This window comes from Drosophila kikkawai, chromosome 2L, assembly GCF_030179895.1.
Source record: "Drosophila kikkawai strain 14028-0561.14 chromosome 2L, DkikHiC1v2, whole genome shotgun sequence".
Taxonomy (NCBI): Eukaryota; Metazoa; Arthropoda; class Insecta; order Diptera; family Drosophilidae; genus Drosophila; species Drosophila kikkawai.
The window spans coordinates 23,416,975-23,430,243 of NC_091728.1; the positions used below are offsets into that span (position 1 = coordinate 23,416,975).

Sequence of the window (13,269 nt, forward strand, 5' to 3'; positions counted from 1 at the left end):
CTTCTGTCACAGATCTTGGAGTTCTGTTTACCCACAACTTAAACTTCACCCACCACATTGGTTTAATTGTTGAAAAGGCTGGTTGGTTGGTTGGTTTTTGCCATTGTCAATCGTTGGTCTAAGGAGTTTGAGGATCCTTACGTCACAAAAGTCCTTGAGTCTCTCTTGTTCGTCCTCTTCTCTAATATTGTTCGTGTGAATGGTCACCTCAATATGCTATGAAGACCTTATTGAATGCAATTACCTTCTCGTCACTTTCGACCGAACGCTCTTGCTTTGTGTAAATCAAAAGCGTCGCACACGACGCCGATTTTCAACACCTCTTGAGGTGCGAGTACCAGAGACAAGCCAAAATAAAGAATATAATAAATAATAATAACAATAATAACATAAGATATAAGTTTAAATACATAAATGTATGTATTTGACTTAATTTTTAGACACGGAACAGAGTTGAGAGCGTTAGGCCATCACTTTAAAATTTGTATTCCAAATTGTTAATCACGTGCAAATCTTGATTTAAAATTTTCATTGGAAAACAGCTTATTAATTGTCCGGGGTGGATCTTCCAAGTTTCGGGTTCATCATGTGCTTGAAGGTCATGTAATTGAAGAACATTTCCGAATATATCCACGGTAAATGCTGGGAAGAGGTCATTAATCGGCCGGTGTTGAACCTCCAAGTTTGCGGAACCATGAGTAAATAACAAGCCAGAAATAGATTCCCAAGACTGTTGAGAGAATAATAGAAAACTTATTTCAATATAATATTCTGGTAACGTATGTATGTAACTATATCTTATGGTTAATTATAACGACTTTAGTCTGTGCGATTTTGAAATCTCAAAATCCTACTCTACATCGAATTAACTTTAAGCGCTAACTATATTCAAGTGTAGCTGATAGATTGCCATATTACGTAGTCGCCCCATGTGTCGCTCTCCAATCGTTCTACTAACTGAAATAGAAAGAACTATCCTACACGGTTACTTACCAATTATAGCTACGATAATGACGATTAAGAACAAAGCATCACCGATTCGGACATACAAACAAATCAATATTAGAAATACGGTGTCGATGATTGCCCGGCAGATACCGGTTATAAGGTAGGGAATAACCAACCTTTTATCCGGCTAAATGAATTTGAAATCGGAATTAGAACACTAGAGTTAGACATAAAAGCTCGTGACGACAAACTTCTTACCTTAAACACGGAAACTATGACGCAAACGCAGGCAACGATATGCGCCACGTGGATAACAAGAGCTAAAAACCAAACAATGCGGGCACCACCAGTATAACCTAAGAGGTTTTGACAAGGGGTTAACAAGGTCTTACCGCCTCATACTTAATAGTAACGAGCAATGCTTACCTGATCCGTTTCCACCGCCAAGGCACAACGTTAGTATAATGTCCACGATACCGACCGTTAGAACTCCCCACTTCAGCTCGCAGCAGCAGCAATCTCTAAAAACGGGTAGCCCCATTTTGTTTCTGTGAAACTATCTTTTTCCGTTCGAAGTGATGTGATATTGAAGTATGTGAAGTTACTGAAATATGAAGGCTAAAATGGTTTGACATTTCGGAAATTTCAAACTTAGAAAAGATTGGAAAAAATTTGTGTTTTTAGGAGTCGTCGGTGTCGTTTGCAGCGTACCACGACACGGCAGTAAGATAAAAATATGTGGCGGGAACTGAAAAAAAATATTAATAATTAAAACTGAGGTAGAAAATAAATTGATTATATGATTTTTATACTTTTGAAGGGTATTTTAATTTTAGTTAGAAGTTCGCAACGCAGTGAATGAGTCATTTTCGAGCATTAACAACCGAGTCGATGTAACCTGTCTGTCTGCCTGATTATAGTAAAGTAGTTTATAATAATTATCATATCCATTTTTGAATAAAACTTTTGCAAATACTCTTTTGACTACTTTTAGTATTATTTTCTATATACTTTGAGAAATTTGCATTTTGTATTATTTTAAATATGTATATGTATTTTATATATGTATATTAGCTACCTATTTCTTTGGTACTAAAATATATTCATACTTAATTTGTATATCCTTGCAGTTTTTAATCATTGAGAATCGATTTATTTCAGTCAATCGAGAAAAACAAACAAAAGAGATAAATACTAAGCCTTCCCTCTTTTTCCTAGTCTCTTAAAATTGTGAATAAATTGAATTGGTAGCGAACAATCCTTACGGATTTCAGCGAAACGCTGCTTTTATTTTAATCAGTGTAGTTTGTTTTATATTTATATCATATCTTATGATAGCTAACTGATGTAACTCGGTTTTATGCAAATTAAAATATTCGATTATATTCACATTTAAAATATTTTAAAATCCTGCAGTTTTAGATGCACAGTTTTTTATTTACAGTCTTACATTTTCCTACACTTTCACCGATTGTTTCTGTATTTTTATAAAATTAAAATAGAAAATTTTTAGTCATGAAAAATTACTGTTTCTCAGAAAAGATTGCAAACGGCTAATATGGCAGTTCTAGATTATAGGAGTCAGATCTAAAAAGAAAACTATTTTTAAGTTTAATTTTTATAGGCATCTCCAAAACTGATACTACATTGGTCAGAATCGGTCGGTGGCCATGGATAAACCGGACTGTTTATGCTGATCAAGAATATATACACTTTATAATGTCGTAAATAAAAATAATCTCGGGGTCCGGTGAAATATGAAATGAGAATCTAATAAGGCTAAATATCGCCTAAGCCAGCACCTATAATTACGAACAAATCGAAGAAAGGATGTGCCATAGGCCTTAGTTCCGATTTGACGATCATTTTCGGAAATCAATACTTACACAGACTAAAGCCGAGCAACCAATAACAAGTTTTACTATCGTGGCACTTGGCAACCATCCAGAGCAGAATTAAAAATAACACCACAAAACGCACAAGGGCGGTGGCTAGGTAGGGAGCCACCATCCAATTTTCCTTCTATAAAAGTCTCGAACGTTATTAGGACTGATGTCCTAGGAGGCCAATAGTTATAGTTCTCTTACCGTGAAACTAGAAACTATAATCAATATACAGGCGCCGATATGGAGAACAAGGACGAGCACTAGGAAGATCCACATTGCATAGCCAAATCTGCTGTGGTAAAATTCCTCAGGGGTCGTCCACCAGGAGGAACCAGACTCTGTATATGGCGTCGCCAAATAAAAGTCCAATTCAGCCTTCCGTCTGATCCCTTGGGAAGGATCGTCACTGCAGACTTATTGAATAGGGCTAGGAAATGTGGTGTACTTACATGGCAAGTAGCAGCCGCAAAGAAGGCTTAAAATCATGTCAAAGATGCCAATTATGTATACGGCATAGTTGAGCTCAATGCAACCAAGAAATTGTTGAACGAACGCCATTTCACCTTAATACGTTTTAATTTGTCTTGTGATTCGGGCGAAAGATGCAACTTTTAAACATTTGTAATTCATTTGACCTAATGACCGCTTCTCCAAGGCTTCCTAGATTTATTTTACCTTAAAACCAGCAAAGCCAGTCTTAACTCATATCCCTAAAAACCTAGTTTGATCGAATTTTCTGTCACTTTCAAAGGTTTGCCTTTGGACAACAAGTAGACTTTTCTTAATCGGTCCAACACGAAAGGCACACAGAGAAACACAATAAGTCTGGCAATGGCGGAATCTTTGGATAAAGGTCTTTACTACAGACGAGACAGAAGGAGGTTTGCCTTAATCTCATACATAATGACAGCAGTTTTTTTGCTGGTTGCCTTTGGAGAATGGTGCATTTTTTACTTTTTGTAAGATCCATCGAAAACACTTCCCTAAAATGTTCTCTAAACTCTGCCTAATTCTCAGAAAATTGGCTACGAACTTTTTTACCCACAAAGCCTGGATAGCGTCAATTATTTTTGTGATCGGGCTAATACTGCTCGTTTTGTTCATCTTCTTTGAAGCCCTGCGGTTCAATTCGAAAATCAACTGGTTTTTTGCAGTGCTGATTGTAAGAGAGCCTGTCAATACGTAAGCCAAATATGTATATAAGGTGTCCTTCTTTATTTCCAGTATGAGTGCGTTGTTCTAGGCGTGATCCCGCTGGTGATCCGTCAGACGTTATTACCCTTTCTGATCAGCTTTGCTGTTTGGGCCTTTGCTCTATTAGTCTTTGTTTTGTGCGGCACATTAATACCGGTGAGCAGGGGCTTGGATTTGAAAAGGACATCCTGTGCTGCAGTGTAACTCGCAGCTCAACAAGATGGATAAGCTAAACTCGGGGTTAACTCGGAGTTCACTTATATTTTTAAACCTTATTATGTACTTTTATATTTAATAATCATTTTCCTCTTCTCCCCACCAAAGTTTGACCTGACCCTGAACGTCGTGCTGTTATTTGTACTCGGTATGATGGCCATTATCGGCGCTGTGTTCTTCCTGATGCTTTATATCGTTATTAATATCCCGTATTCCCTCATTGTCTTTTGTTCCTTCATTCTCATGAGTATTTTTATGGTAAGCACTAAACTAAAAAAAACCGAACTTGATATACTATCATTCTTGTTAGTCTTTCCGAATGTATTATTTATTTAGCTGTTTATTAATATTTGAAGTTTTTTTTTAAAATTTTCTTTTTTGTATTATTATCACCCACACATTAATTTTAAATTAATAAAGTAGCATTTTCCAAATTTATATGTTTTCAGTTTGTCATGTACCACGCGCAGATTATAAACGGAGGACGATATGCCGAGATGCGAACGAATGACTATTTTTTAGCAGCTCTTATGCTGTTCCTAGATTTTCTACTCATGTATCTGTTCTCATTCCAAATGGCGCCCAAATGGTCGGACCAATGTGATCAATGGAAATGGATAAATGGAACATGTAAGTACATATTATTATTAAAAATGTATAAAGTATACATTATATTTTAAGTACATTATTATATTTAAACCCATGTTTACGTACGCATTTAAAATTAAAGAAACCGTATATAAAAATAGTTTATTTCTTTTAAATAAGTATTTAATGATAGTTTAGTTACTTTCGCTACGAGCTGTTTAAAAACTGATTTCAGCGAAAAGCAAGTGATTATTTAAATGGATCAACGTTTAAAATGTCATGCGTTAATGTCAGTTTTTTGTGCTTTTAATTTTTTATTAGAAATATAATGTAGTTTATTTTATAATGACTTTTAATCAGTCGGGGTGTTCCCTTGACTACTGAATTACTGAACATGTTGGCGTTTTCAGTCATTTGGCGACTCTTGAGTTCCCTGAATTTATTTTAATTAATAATTTAGACTGCATGACTTTATTTTTATTATTTGTATATTCAAGGTTCAGTAGTTGAAAGTAATTAAAAATGATATAGGATAAATCCAAATATATATTCTTAGCCAGATAAGAGTTTTTTATATAAAATTTTGGGCTTAGTTCCTTGGGTCGTTCCCAGATTATTTGGGAATTTAAAAGAAATTTAACAAAAGATCCTTAAATCAACAAGGGAAATTCGCTTACGTTAAAGGGAAATCCGCAAATGTTTTCAAAATCTTTCCCGAAACATAACAGGAAGAGTCCTGATTAACATTTTAAATTTTACCGCCTTTACAGATCCCAATTGCACCACTTCTGACTATTCTGGCTATTAATCAAAATAAATACGAGAAATCGCACCAGCACCACTGCCGCCTAAGACTCCGACATTGCCCAACACTGGCACTCAATTGGCGCCAACACACACAGCTGAGGGCTTTGTTTTCGTTTTGCCTTCTCGACCGGTGAACAAACCTTAATTAGCACTAAGCTGACCTAGACAAATATACTAGAGAGCCGCCACTCAGCGATTTAGGGAGCCAGCACTGCACTGACCGTCAGTAGAACGCCAGCGATCGACATGGACCCCACTATTTCGGTGTCCAAGGTGAGACGCCCTGCCTGGGTTCCGGATATCGCGGTTCACTTACTCTTTGCCGACTTCTAGGGCGTGTTTGTCTTCAAAAATGGCGCTACGCGAGCCGGGAAAAAAGCCAAGACCCACAAACGCAAGCGTCCCGACTCCAGCGCCGTGAACAGCCTGCTGGGCGAGGAGGTTGTCCGGCAGCCATTCTACGAGGAATACAGCCAGGCCTGGAGCCAGGTGAGCGGCCACATAGACGACCTACAGCAGCGCACCTATGCCCGCACCCTAGAGCAGCTGGTGGCCTTCGTTGTGGCCCAGGGCGAGCGCACAGGGGCAGACAAGGACGAAGTGCTGCCCACAGCCGCCCTACTGACGGGCATCAATCAGCCGGATCACCTCAGTCAGTTCGAGGCGTTCACCCAGCGCCTGCATGCGAAGCGTGCTGCCCGTGTCTGCGTGCTGCAGTCTCGGGATTGTGCCACCGTTAAGACGGCCGTGGAGACCATGGTCTTTGGGCTTGTCGAGGACAACCTAGCCGTGGGGGCGGATGTGGAGGAATCAGAGGAGGAGGACGTGGTGGAGAGGGACAGCAAGCGACTGCGCCGTTCGCAGTGCACGCTAAAGCAGCTTAGATCGTGGTACGCTAACAACAAGGGTGCGGAGGGAAGTTCTTGCCAGCTGGTCGTCATCCTGCCCGACTTTGAGTGCTTCAGCGCCAGCGTATTGCAGGACTTCATCCTCATTCTAAGCGCCCATTGTGGCTCGCTGCCGTTCGTCCTGGTCCTGGGCGTGGCCACGGCCATGTCCGCGGTGCACGGAACGCTGCCCTACCACGTCAGCAGCAAGATCCGGTTGCAGGTTTTCCAGACGCAGGCCGCTCCAGTTGGGCTAAACGAAGTAAGTGATTACATCCGTCCGTGAATTCAGAGTCTGTAGGAAATGATGGTTTATTGTATGAACTTCTAGATGCTGGACAGAGTTCTGCTCTCCCCGAAGTACGCGTTCCATCTCTCGGGCAAGGCCTTCAAGTTCCTGACCCACATTTTTCTGTACTACGATTTCTCCATACACGGCTTCATCCAGGGCTTCAAGTTCTGCCTGATGGAACATTTCTTTGCGGGCAATTCCTTCGCGCTTTGCACGGACTACAGCAGGGCTTTGGGACGCATCAAGCACCTGAGCCACGACGACATGGAGTCCATTCGACGGCTGCCCTCCTTCCGGCCGTACGTCGAGCAAATCAATGACTGCAAACGCATCATAGCCGTGCTCACCGACGACGACTACCTGAAGAAGAAGCTGCCGCAGCTGCTGCGCGACTGCATGCTTCACTTTCTGCTCTTCCGCAGCGCGCTAGAGTTCCTCACAGAGCTGGTGGGAGATCTGCCCCGCCATCCACTGGGCAAGCTGCATCGGGAGCTGTACGTCAACTGCATGAACAAGCCGATCGCAGCGACTCCGGAGTACAAGGAGTGCTGGCAGATGCTAGGATTTCTATCTAAGGACGAGTTCGTGGGCAAAGTGACTCGGTGCCTGGACAGAACCGAGCAATTCCTGGCTGAGGAAATCTCTCCCCTGGAACTCGGCGGGGCCTGCGTCGATGGGATGCGGCCCCAACTCCAAGCCATCCGCCAGGCACTCGACGATGTGGCCAAGGGCACCACCGTGTCACCTGAAACGGCTGGAACGATGCGCCCCAACGCCCCCAATCTGGCCCAGGTGACGTCGCGTCACGAGCTCCAGGCGCAGCTCCTGCAACGCAGCAAAGAGGACAAGGATCGAGCACAGCCCCCCGCCACGGCCCTGCAAAAGACGCTGCAGCTAATAGAGACCCACTTGGTCCGGGGTCATCTGCGGGCGCTGCAGGACGCGCCACCCATCCATGAACTGTTCGTGTTCAGCGACATTGCCACCGTGCGCCGCAACATAATCGGCGCTCCCCGGGCAGCGCTGCACACGGCCCTCAACAACCCGCACTTCTACATGCAGTGCAGGTGCTGCGAGCTGCAGGACCAGTCGCAGCTGGTGAGCACCCTGCCCGACCTCTCGGTGGTGTACAAGCTGCATCTGGAGTGCGGGCGGATGATAAACCTCTTCGACTGGCTCCAGGCCTTTCGGTCTGTGGTGATTGGCGGCGAGCAGGACGGCGGCGTCGAGAATGCGGCCCAGGAGCAAATCGATCCCCAGATCCAGTGAGTAACCTTATGCTCTGCCTCCCGAGTGCAGCGCCTAAAGTCCCGTATCCCCGTTTTCATTTCAGAGCACGTTTCACGCGCGCCGTAGCCGAGTTGCAGTTTCTGGGCTACATCAAGATGTCCAAGCGCAAGACAGACCACGCCACTCGATTGACCTGGTAGCGAAGTTTAGTTTGTCCTTTTTCATTTCTATTTATTTTTTAGCTCGAAAATTGCAAGTGTCGCAGTAATAAATACATAAAAAATTGTAGATTGATATTTGTTCTTAACAAAAAAAACCAAAAGAAGCGCGTGTTTATATCAAGTAAGCAAGCACGCCAAAATATCAACAAAATGCTTGATCTGGAGTGAATCCCTTCAGAGCCTCCGACTGGCCTCTTCACATCAGTTTCAGCGTCTCAATGGCGGCAGCAATTCGCTCGATCTCTGCCCGCGACTCCGAAAGCTTCGTTTCGTTGGCGGCCTGCACCTCAACGGGCACCTTGGCGGCGTAGTCGGCCGCTTGAATGGCCTGGCTCAGCTTGCCCACAGTCTGCACCAGCTGGTCGCTCTTCTTCTGCAGCTTCACTATCTCCTTGTCCGCCTCGATCAGGCCCTTCAGCAGCAGGTGCACCTCACACTGACCGGTCACGGTCAGAATGGCACAGCCCGCCGGCGGGGCGCCGTCGAAGGCTATCTTGGAGCAGTAGGAGATCGTGGCCAGATCATCGGCGTAGCGCTTGAGTATTTCGTTGGGCGCGTCATCCGTGCACACGATGTACGCCTCGGTCTTGGTCTTGTTCGGCAGATTGTAGTCTGAGCGAGCCGAGCGGATGATGCGGGCCGCCTTCTGGACAAAGTCCACGTCGGACTCTATCTTGGCACTGCGCCAAGAGACGTTGCCTGGAAAGGGAAATAGCATAAAAATTATGTTTACTCCGATATAGGCCATGCAATTACTCACTGGGATAGCTGGCCACACAGATGCTGGGCGCTGGGTTGGCCCGCGGCAGCCGCTGGTAGAGCTCCTCGGTGATGAAGGGCATAAACGGCGAGAGCAGCCGAAGGCCGTAGTCCAGACACACGTAAAGAGTACGCCGCGCCGCTGCCTGCTGCGCCTCGCTGCCGCTTTGGAAGACGGGCTTAAGGCACTCCAGATACACGTCGCAGAGATCGTAGAGCCAGAAGGCATAGCAGGCGCTGGTGGCCGCGGCAAAGTCGTAGGTCTCAAAGCCCTGGTTACAGGCCTCGATGGCAGCCGCCAGCCGGGAAAGGATCCAGGAATCCATCTGGTTGACCGCATCAGAGGCACTCAACTCTGTGTCGAACTTCTCCGAGCCCGAGAAGTAGAGCAGGGCGAACTTGGTGGCGTTCCAGAGCTTGTTGCAGAAGAAGCGATAGCCCAGCACGCGGTTGATGTCCAGGTTGATGTCGCGAGCCTGTGTAATGTAGGCGCACAGAGCGAAGCGCAGGGCATCGGATCCGCACTCGGGAATGCCCTGGGGATAGTCCTGCTTTTGCCCAGCCTTGGCCTTTTCGATCTCGCGGGGGTCCAGGTTGGAGCCCACCAGCTGGGCATGGAGCCCCTCCAGCGTGATGCCGCAAATCACATCCATCGGGTCAATCACGTTGCCCAGAGACTTGGACATCTTGCGTCCGTGGGCGTCCCTCACCATCGGGTGGAGGTAGACCTCCTTGAAGGGCAGCTTTCCCAGCAGCTTCTGGCCAAAGAATACCATGCGGGCCACCCAGAAGAACAGAATGTCGTGGCCCGTCTCCAGCAACGACGTGGGGTAAAATGTCTCCAGGTCCTTGGTGTTGTCCGGCCAGCCGAACACGGAAAACGGAAAGATGCCTGAGCTGAACCATGTGTCTAGCACATCCTCATCCTGCTTCAGGACAATCTTGCTCGCCTCAACGCCGAATCGTTCGGCAGCCTTGCTAAGCGCCTCCGTCTCGCTACGAGCCACAATCCAATACTGCTCGTCGTCATTCTATGAGGAAAACAGGAAAAGATCTTGATCATAAATACTCATATAATTAGGGGACAGGGACCGTAAATAATGATTATTTGTATTTTTCAAATAAAAATTCAATAGATATCTTCAAAGATATATTTTTTTTAGGTAAATTAAAAAAATATATAAGCTACTCATACATTTTTCAAGTGATGTTAGAAAGCAAAAGTCAAACCATAAACCTCTGTTTTTTTTTAAGTTGGTATCAAAACAAAACATCACCTTTTTTGCGATTTTTCATTGGAATGTTGAAAATGTGCGTTTTCTCGAATTCTCATTTGAATATTTCGAAATATGTTTTAGAATATGCTAGATTCTGTCAATATTGATCAATTGGAATACTTCTTAATATGACTATACAGAAAACAGAGATTTTAGAGAAGTGTTACTTTTTTGGCTGCGGTTGCTGTTTCTGAAGAGTTACCCATTTATCATAAATATACATCTCCCTTCTTAATTTTGGATCGATTGTTACTGATCCAATGAAAACGGCAAGGGCTTACAAACTTCCTTAGTTTCTTTTCTTGTTATTAAATAACTCGTACGGATTACGGTCCCTGGTCAGTACTAAGACTCGAAAATAGCAGGTGAACGTATTTGGCTGTCCAAAAGAAATATTCGTGAAATTTATCTTGAAAAAGATTCAACGATTCTTTCAAAACCGAATAGATGTTCAAACGAAATCAAAGGAACAAAGGAACAAAGGAACAAAACGGTCAACTCTTATTTACAAGCCCTCGAGTCAAGTATTTTTACCAGGCTTCCGAGAGCTGGCTGCAGGACCATAAATGTGAGCATTAACATCAGATACATTCAAGATCCCATTGCAAGTTCACTTACCGATCCCGTTTGGACTGAAGGGTCGCTGAAGCTGACGTGGTAGGCCGGAATGCGATGGCCCCACCACAGTTGCCTCGACACGCACCAGTCGCGGATACCGTCCATCCAGTGGTACCAGGTCTTCGTGTGGTGCTCGGGAATAATCTTGAGGGCGCCGGAACGCACGGCCTCGGTGGCGGAGGCTGCCATGTCCGAGCAGCTGACATACCACTGCGGCTTAATCAGCGGCTCGACAACGTCCTTGGAGCGGCTGCAGATGGGCACAACCATGGGGTTGTTCAGGGTCTCGCGATAAAGGTTGAGGGCCTTGAGCTTCTCCAGGATCTGCTTGCGGCACTCGAAGCGCTTCATGCCCGTGAACTCGCCGTAGTCACCGATAATGTAGCCGTCGTCGTTGAAGATGGTGATGAAGGGCAGGTTGCAACGCTTGCCCACCTCGTAGTCGTTGGGGTCGTGAGCCGGGGTAATCTTAACGGCACCCGTGCCGAACGCCATGTCTACGAACTCGTCGCACACGATGGGCAGGCGGCGTGTGGAGAAGGGATGGACTACGAACTTGCCGTGCAGGTGCTTGTAGCGTTCGTCCTGGGGATGAACGGCCACGGCCGTGTCACCCAGCATCGTCTCGATACGGGTGGTGGCCACAACGATTTCCTCGTCGCTGCCCTCCACCTTGTAGGCAAACTTAATCAGCACGCCGAACTCCACCTTCTCCTCGTAACCCGGAATGGAGAGGAACGTGCGTCCGGGAATCTCGACCTTGTCGACCTCTATGTCGGAGATGGCCGAGCGCAGCGTGCAGGACCAGTTGACCAGGCGGGAGCTTCGATAGATGCTTCCTTCCTCGTGGAGGCGTACGAAGGCCTCGGTGACGGCGCGGCACAGTTTGGGGTCCATGGTGAAGGCGACTCGCGACCAGTCATAGGAGGAGCCGAGGCTCTTGAGCTGATCGTAGATACGGCCGCCCTTCTCGCGCCGCCAGTCCCAGATTCGCTCGATGAACTTCTCGCGGCCCAGGTCATGTCGTGACAGCTTCTCGTCGCGCCACAGAAGTTTCTCCACCACCACCTGAGTGGCGATGCCGGCGTGATCACAACCAGGCACCCACAGAGTGGTGCGCCCCTTCATGCGGTGGTACCGCGTGATGGCGTCCTCGATGGCGTTGGTAAGGGCGTGGCCCAAGTGAAGGGATCCTGTCACATTGGGCGGGGGAATTATCATCACGAACTTTCCGTTGGGATTCGGCGAGTCAATCGACGGTCGCTGCACGGGTTAAGACAGGATTACATAGATTGCATTGCACACGACTAGAAAGCACCTACCCCATATTCGGGCTTGAAGAAGCCCTGCTTCTCCCACCAGCTGTACCACTGAGCCTCCACGTACCGCGGGCTGTACGCGTCCGGCAGAGGACCACTCAGATCCTTCATCTCCCCGGGCGCTGTCTGGGCCGTGTACACGGCAGCCTCTTTCACCTCCTTCGTTCGCTTCTGCAAGTAATTGGTAATTGAAGCATGACTTTAGCTTTCACCGGCAACAATGGAACCCAATTACTCCCTTTCACCGTGCCACATAACCTCGATTGGAGAACAGCGGCACAGAGATCCGGGGAAGGTATTGCGGTTACTTGCCTCGGGCTTCTCCTTCTTTTCACCCGCAGCAGGGGCTGCAGCAGCAGCCTTCTTGTCCAGTTTGGCCTGGAGCTTCGCCAGCTTCTCCGCCTTCAGGCGCTCCTTCTCCAGCTGCTTGGCAGTCTTTGGAGGACCTTCGGCTTCGGCTGTGCCGCTGACATCGGTCTGCTGTTCCGGCTGAGGCATTTCACAGGTCTGGCTGATGCAACAGAGTGTCAATTTGCGAAATATCCAGTGTTTATGATTACTCACATGCAGATGACTGGAGTCGCAGAAAAAACAGATGAAAACGTGTGCACTTTGGGTGCAGGGTTGTCATCACACGCAAGTTTTTGAGGAAATGCAAATTGTCGAAATTCGCGGTTCTTGAAATCATTGCAAAAATATTGGTTATTTGATAAATATTTAAAATATATGATAAATAGATATTTTATAAATAGTTATTCACAAGATACAAAATAAAACTCGTATATTGCTAAATATTTCAATTTCAAAAATCAATCTTCGCTTACCAACACTGACTAGCACACTTATCGATAGTGAACATCGATGTTTTTAAGAACCCAAGAAATATATTTTCAAATATCTAAAATTCGTAATAATTAAAGTAGTCAATTCTTTGTGACTGCAACAAAGCTCATGTTTACTTACCAATACTTTACAATATTTAAAAACATTAAAAAAAACTACGTTCCGAAAATGTAAATTATGATTA

General features: G+C 45.6%; 4 protein-coding genes across 5 annotated transcripts; 2 read left to right on the forward strand and 2 right to left on the reverse strand.

The window, feature by feature from the left end:
• Positions 1-397: 397 nt before the first annotated feature.
• Positions 398-3,486, reverse strand: LOC121502347 (uncharacterized). The gene is made up of 7 exons (XM_041775587.2): positions 3,284-3,486; positions 3,036-3,223; positions 2,835-2,970; positions 1,375-1,696; positions 1,207-1,304; positions 994-1,135; positions 398-730 (listed from the first exon to the last, which is right to left on the reverse strand). Exons 1-4 carry the CDS (start codon positions 3,390-3,392, stop codon positions 1,629-1,631), a joined length of 501 nt encoding a protein of 166 aa, XP_041631521.2. The 5' UTR covers positions 3,393-3,486; the 3' UTR covers positions 398-730; positions 994-1,135; positions 1,207-1,304; positions 1,375-1,628.
• Positions 3,487-3,581: 95 nt separating this feature from the next.
• Positions 3,582-5,742, forward strand: LOC108081803 (protein lifeguard 3). The gene is made up of 6 exons (XM_017177039.3): positions 3,582-3,793; positions 3,852-3,996; positions 4,059-4,184; positions 4,353-4,502; positions 4,694-4,874; positions 5,603-5,742. The coding sequence occupies exons 1-6, from the start codon at positions 3,666-3,668 to the stop codon at positions 5,638-5,640; spliced, it is 768 nt and encodes a 255-aa protein (XP_017032528.1). The 5' UTR covers positions 3,582-3,665; the 3' UTR covers positions 5,641-5,742.
• Positions 5,743-5,771: 29 nt separating this feature from the next.
• On the forward strand, positions 5,772-8,336 carry Orc3 (origin recognition complex subunit 3). Its single transcript, XM_017177038.3, has 4 exons — positions 5,772-5,912; positions 5,973-6,788; positions 6,858-8,083; positions 8,152-8,336. The coding sequence occupies exons 1-4, from the start codon at positions 5,886-5,888 to the stop codon at positions 8,246-8,248; spliced, it is 2,166 nt and encodes a 721-aa protein (XP_017032527.1). The 5' UTR covers positions 5,772-5,885; the 3' UTR covers positions 8,249-8,336.
• Positions 8,254-12,924, reverse strand: ValRS (Valyl-tRNA synthetase). 2 transcript variants are annotated; one of them, XM_017177037.2, is made up of 6 exons: positions 12,807-12,924; positions 12,555-12,749; positions 12,246-12,413; positions 10,924-12,186; positions 9,030-10,059; positions 8,254-8,968 (listed from the first exon to the last, which is right to left on the reverse strand). In XM_017177037.2, exons 2-6 carry the CDS (start codon positions 12,738-12,740, stop codon positions 8,466-8,468), a joined length of 3,150 nt encoding a protein of 1,049 aa, XP_017032526.1. In that variant the 5' UTR covers positions 12,741-12,749; positions 12,807-12,924; the 3' UTR covers positions 8,254-8,465. The 2 variants fall into 2 exon arrangements, with proteins under 2 accessions (XP_017032526.1, XP_017032525.1); XM_017177036.2 differs by having other exon boundaries at positions 12,555-12,753; positions 12,807-12,901.
• Positions 12,925-13,269: the final 345 nt, after the last annotated feature.

Bases quoted from the DNA above. Each gene is read 5' to 3' on its own strand.
- LOC121502347 (XM_041775587.2), bottom strand. From the start codon at position 3,392: ATGGCGTTCGTTCAACAATTTCTTGGTTGCATTGAGCTCAACTATGCC. The intron at 2,971-3,035 runs GTAAGAGAACTA...AGACTTTTATAG, and splicing joins TTATAGTTTCTAGTTTCACG to AAGGAAAATTGGATGGTGGC. The intron at 1,697-2,834 runs GTAAGTATTGAT...ATTTTTTTTCAG, and splicing joins GTTGCTCGGCTTTAGTCTGT to TTCCCGCCACATATTTTTAT.
- LOC108081803 (XM_017177039.3), top strand. From the start codon at position 3,666: ATGGCGGAATCTTTGGATAAAGGTCTTTACTACAGACGAGACAGAAGG. The intron at 3,997-4,058 runs GTAAGAGAGCCT...CTTTATTTCCAG, and splicing joins GGTTTTTTGCAGTGCTGATT to TATGAGTGCGTTGTTCTAGG. The intron at 4,875-5,602 runs GTAAGTACATAT...CCGCCTTTACAG, and splicing joins GAAATGGATAAATGGAACAT to ATCCCAATTGCACCACTTCT.
- Orc3 (XM_017177038.3), top strand. From the start codon at position 5,886: ATGGACCCCACTATTTCGGTGTCCAAG. The intron at 5,913-5,972 runs GTGAGACGCCCT...GCCGACTTCTAG, and splicing joins CCACTATTTCGGTGTCCAAG to GGCGTGTTTGTCTTCAAAAA. The intron at 8,084-8,151 runs GTGAGTAACCTT...TTTTCATTTCAG, and splicing joins CAAATCGATCCCCAGATCCA to AGCACGTTTCACGCGCGCCG.
- ValRS (XM_017177037.2), bottom strand. From the start codon at position 12,740: ATGCCTCAGCCGGAACAGCAGACCGATGTCAGCGGCACAGCCGAAGCC. The intron at 12,187-12,245 runs GTAGGTGCTTTC...TAACCCGTGCAG, and splicing joins TCTTCAAGCCCGAATATGGG to CGACCGTCGATTGACTCGCC. The intron at 10,060-10,923 runs GTAAGTGAACTT...TTTTCCTCATAG, and splicing joins CTTCAGTCCAAACGGGATCG to AATGACGACGAGCAGTATTG.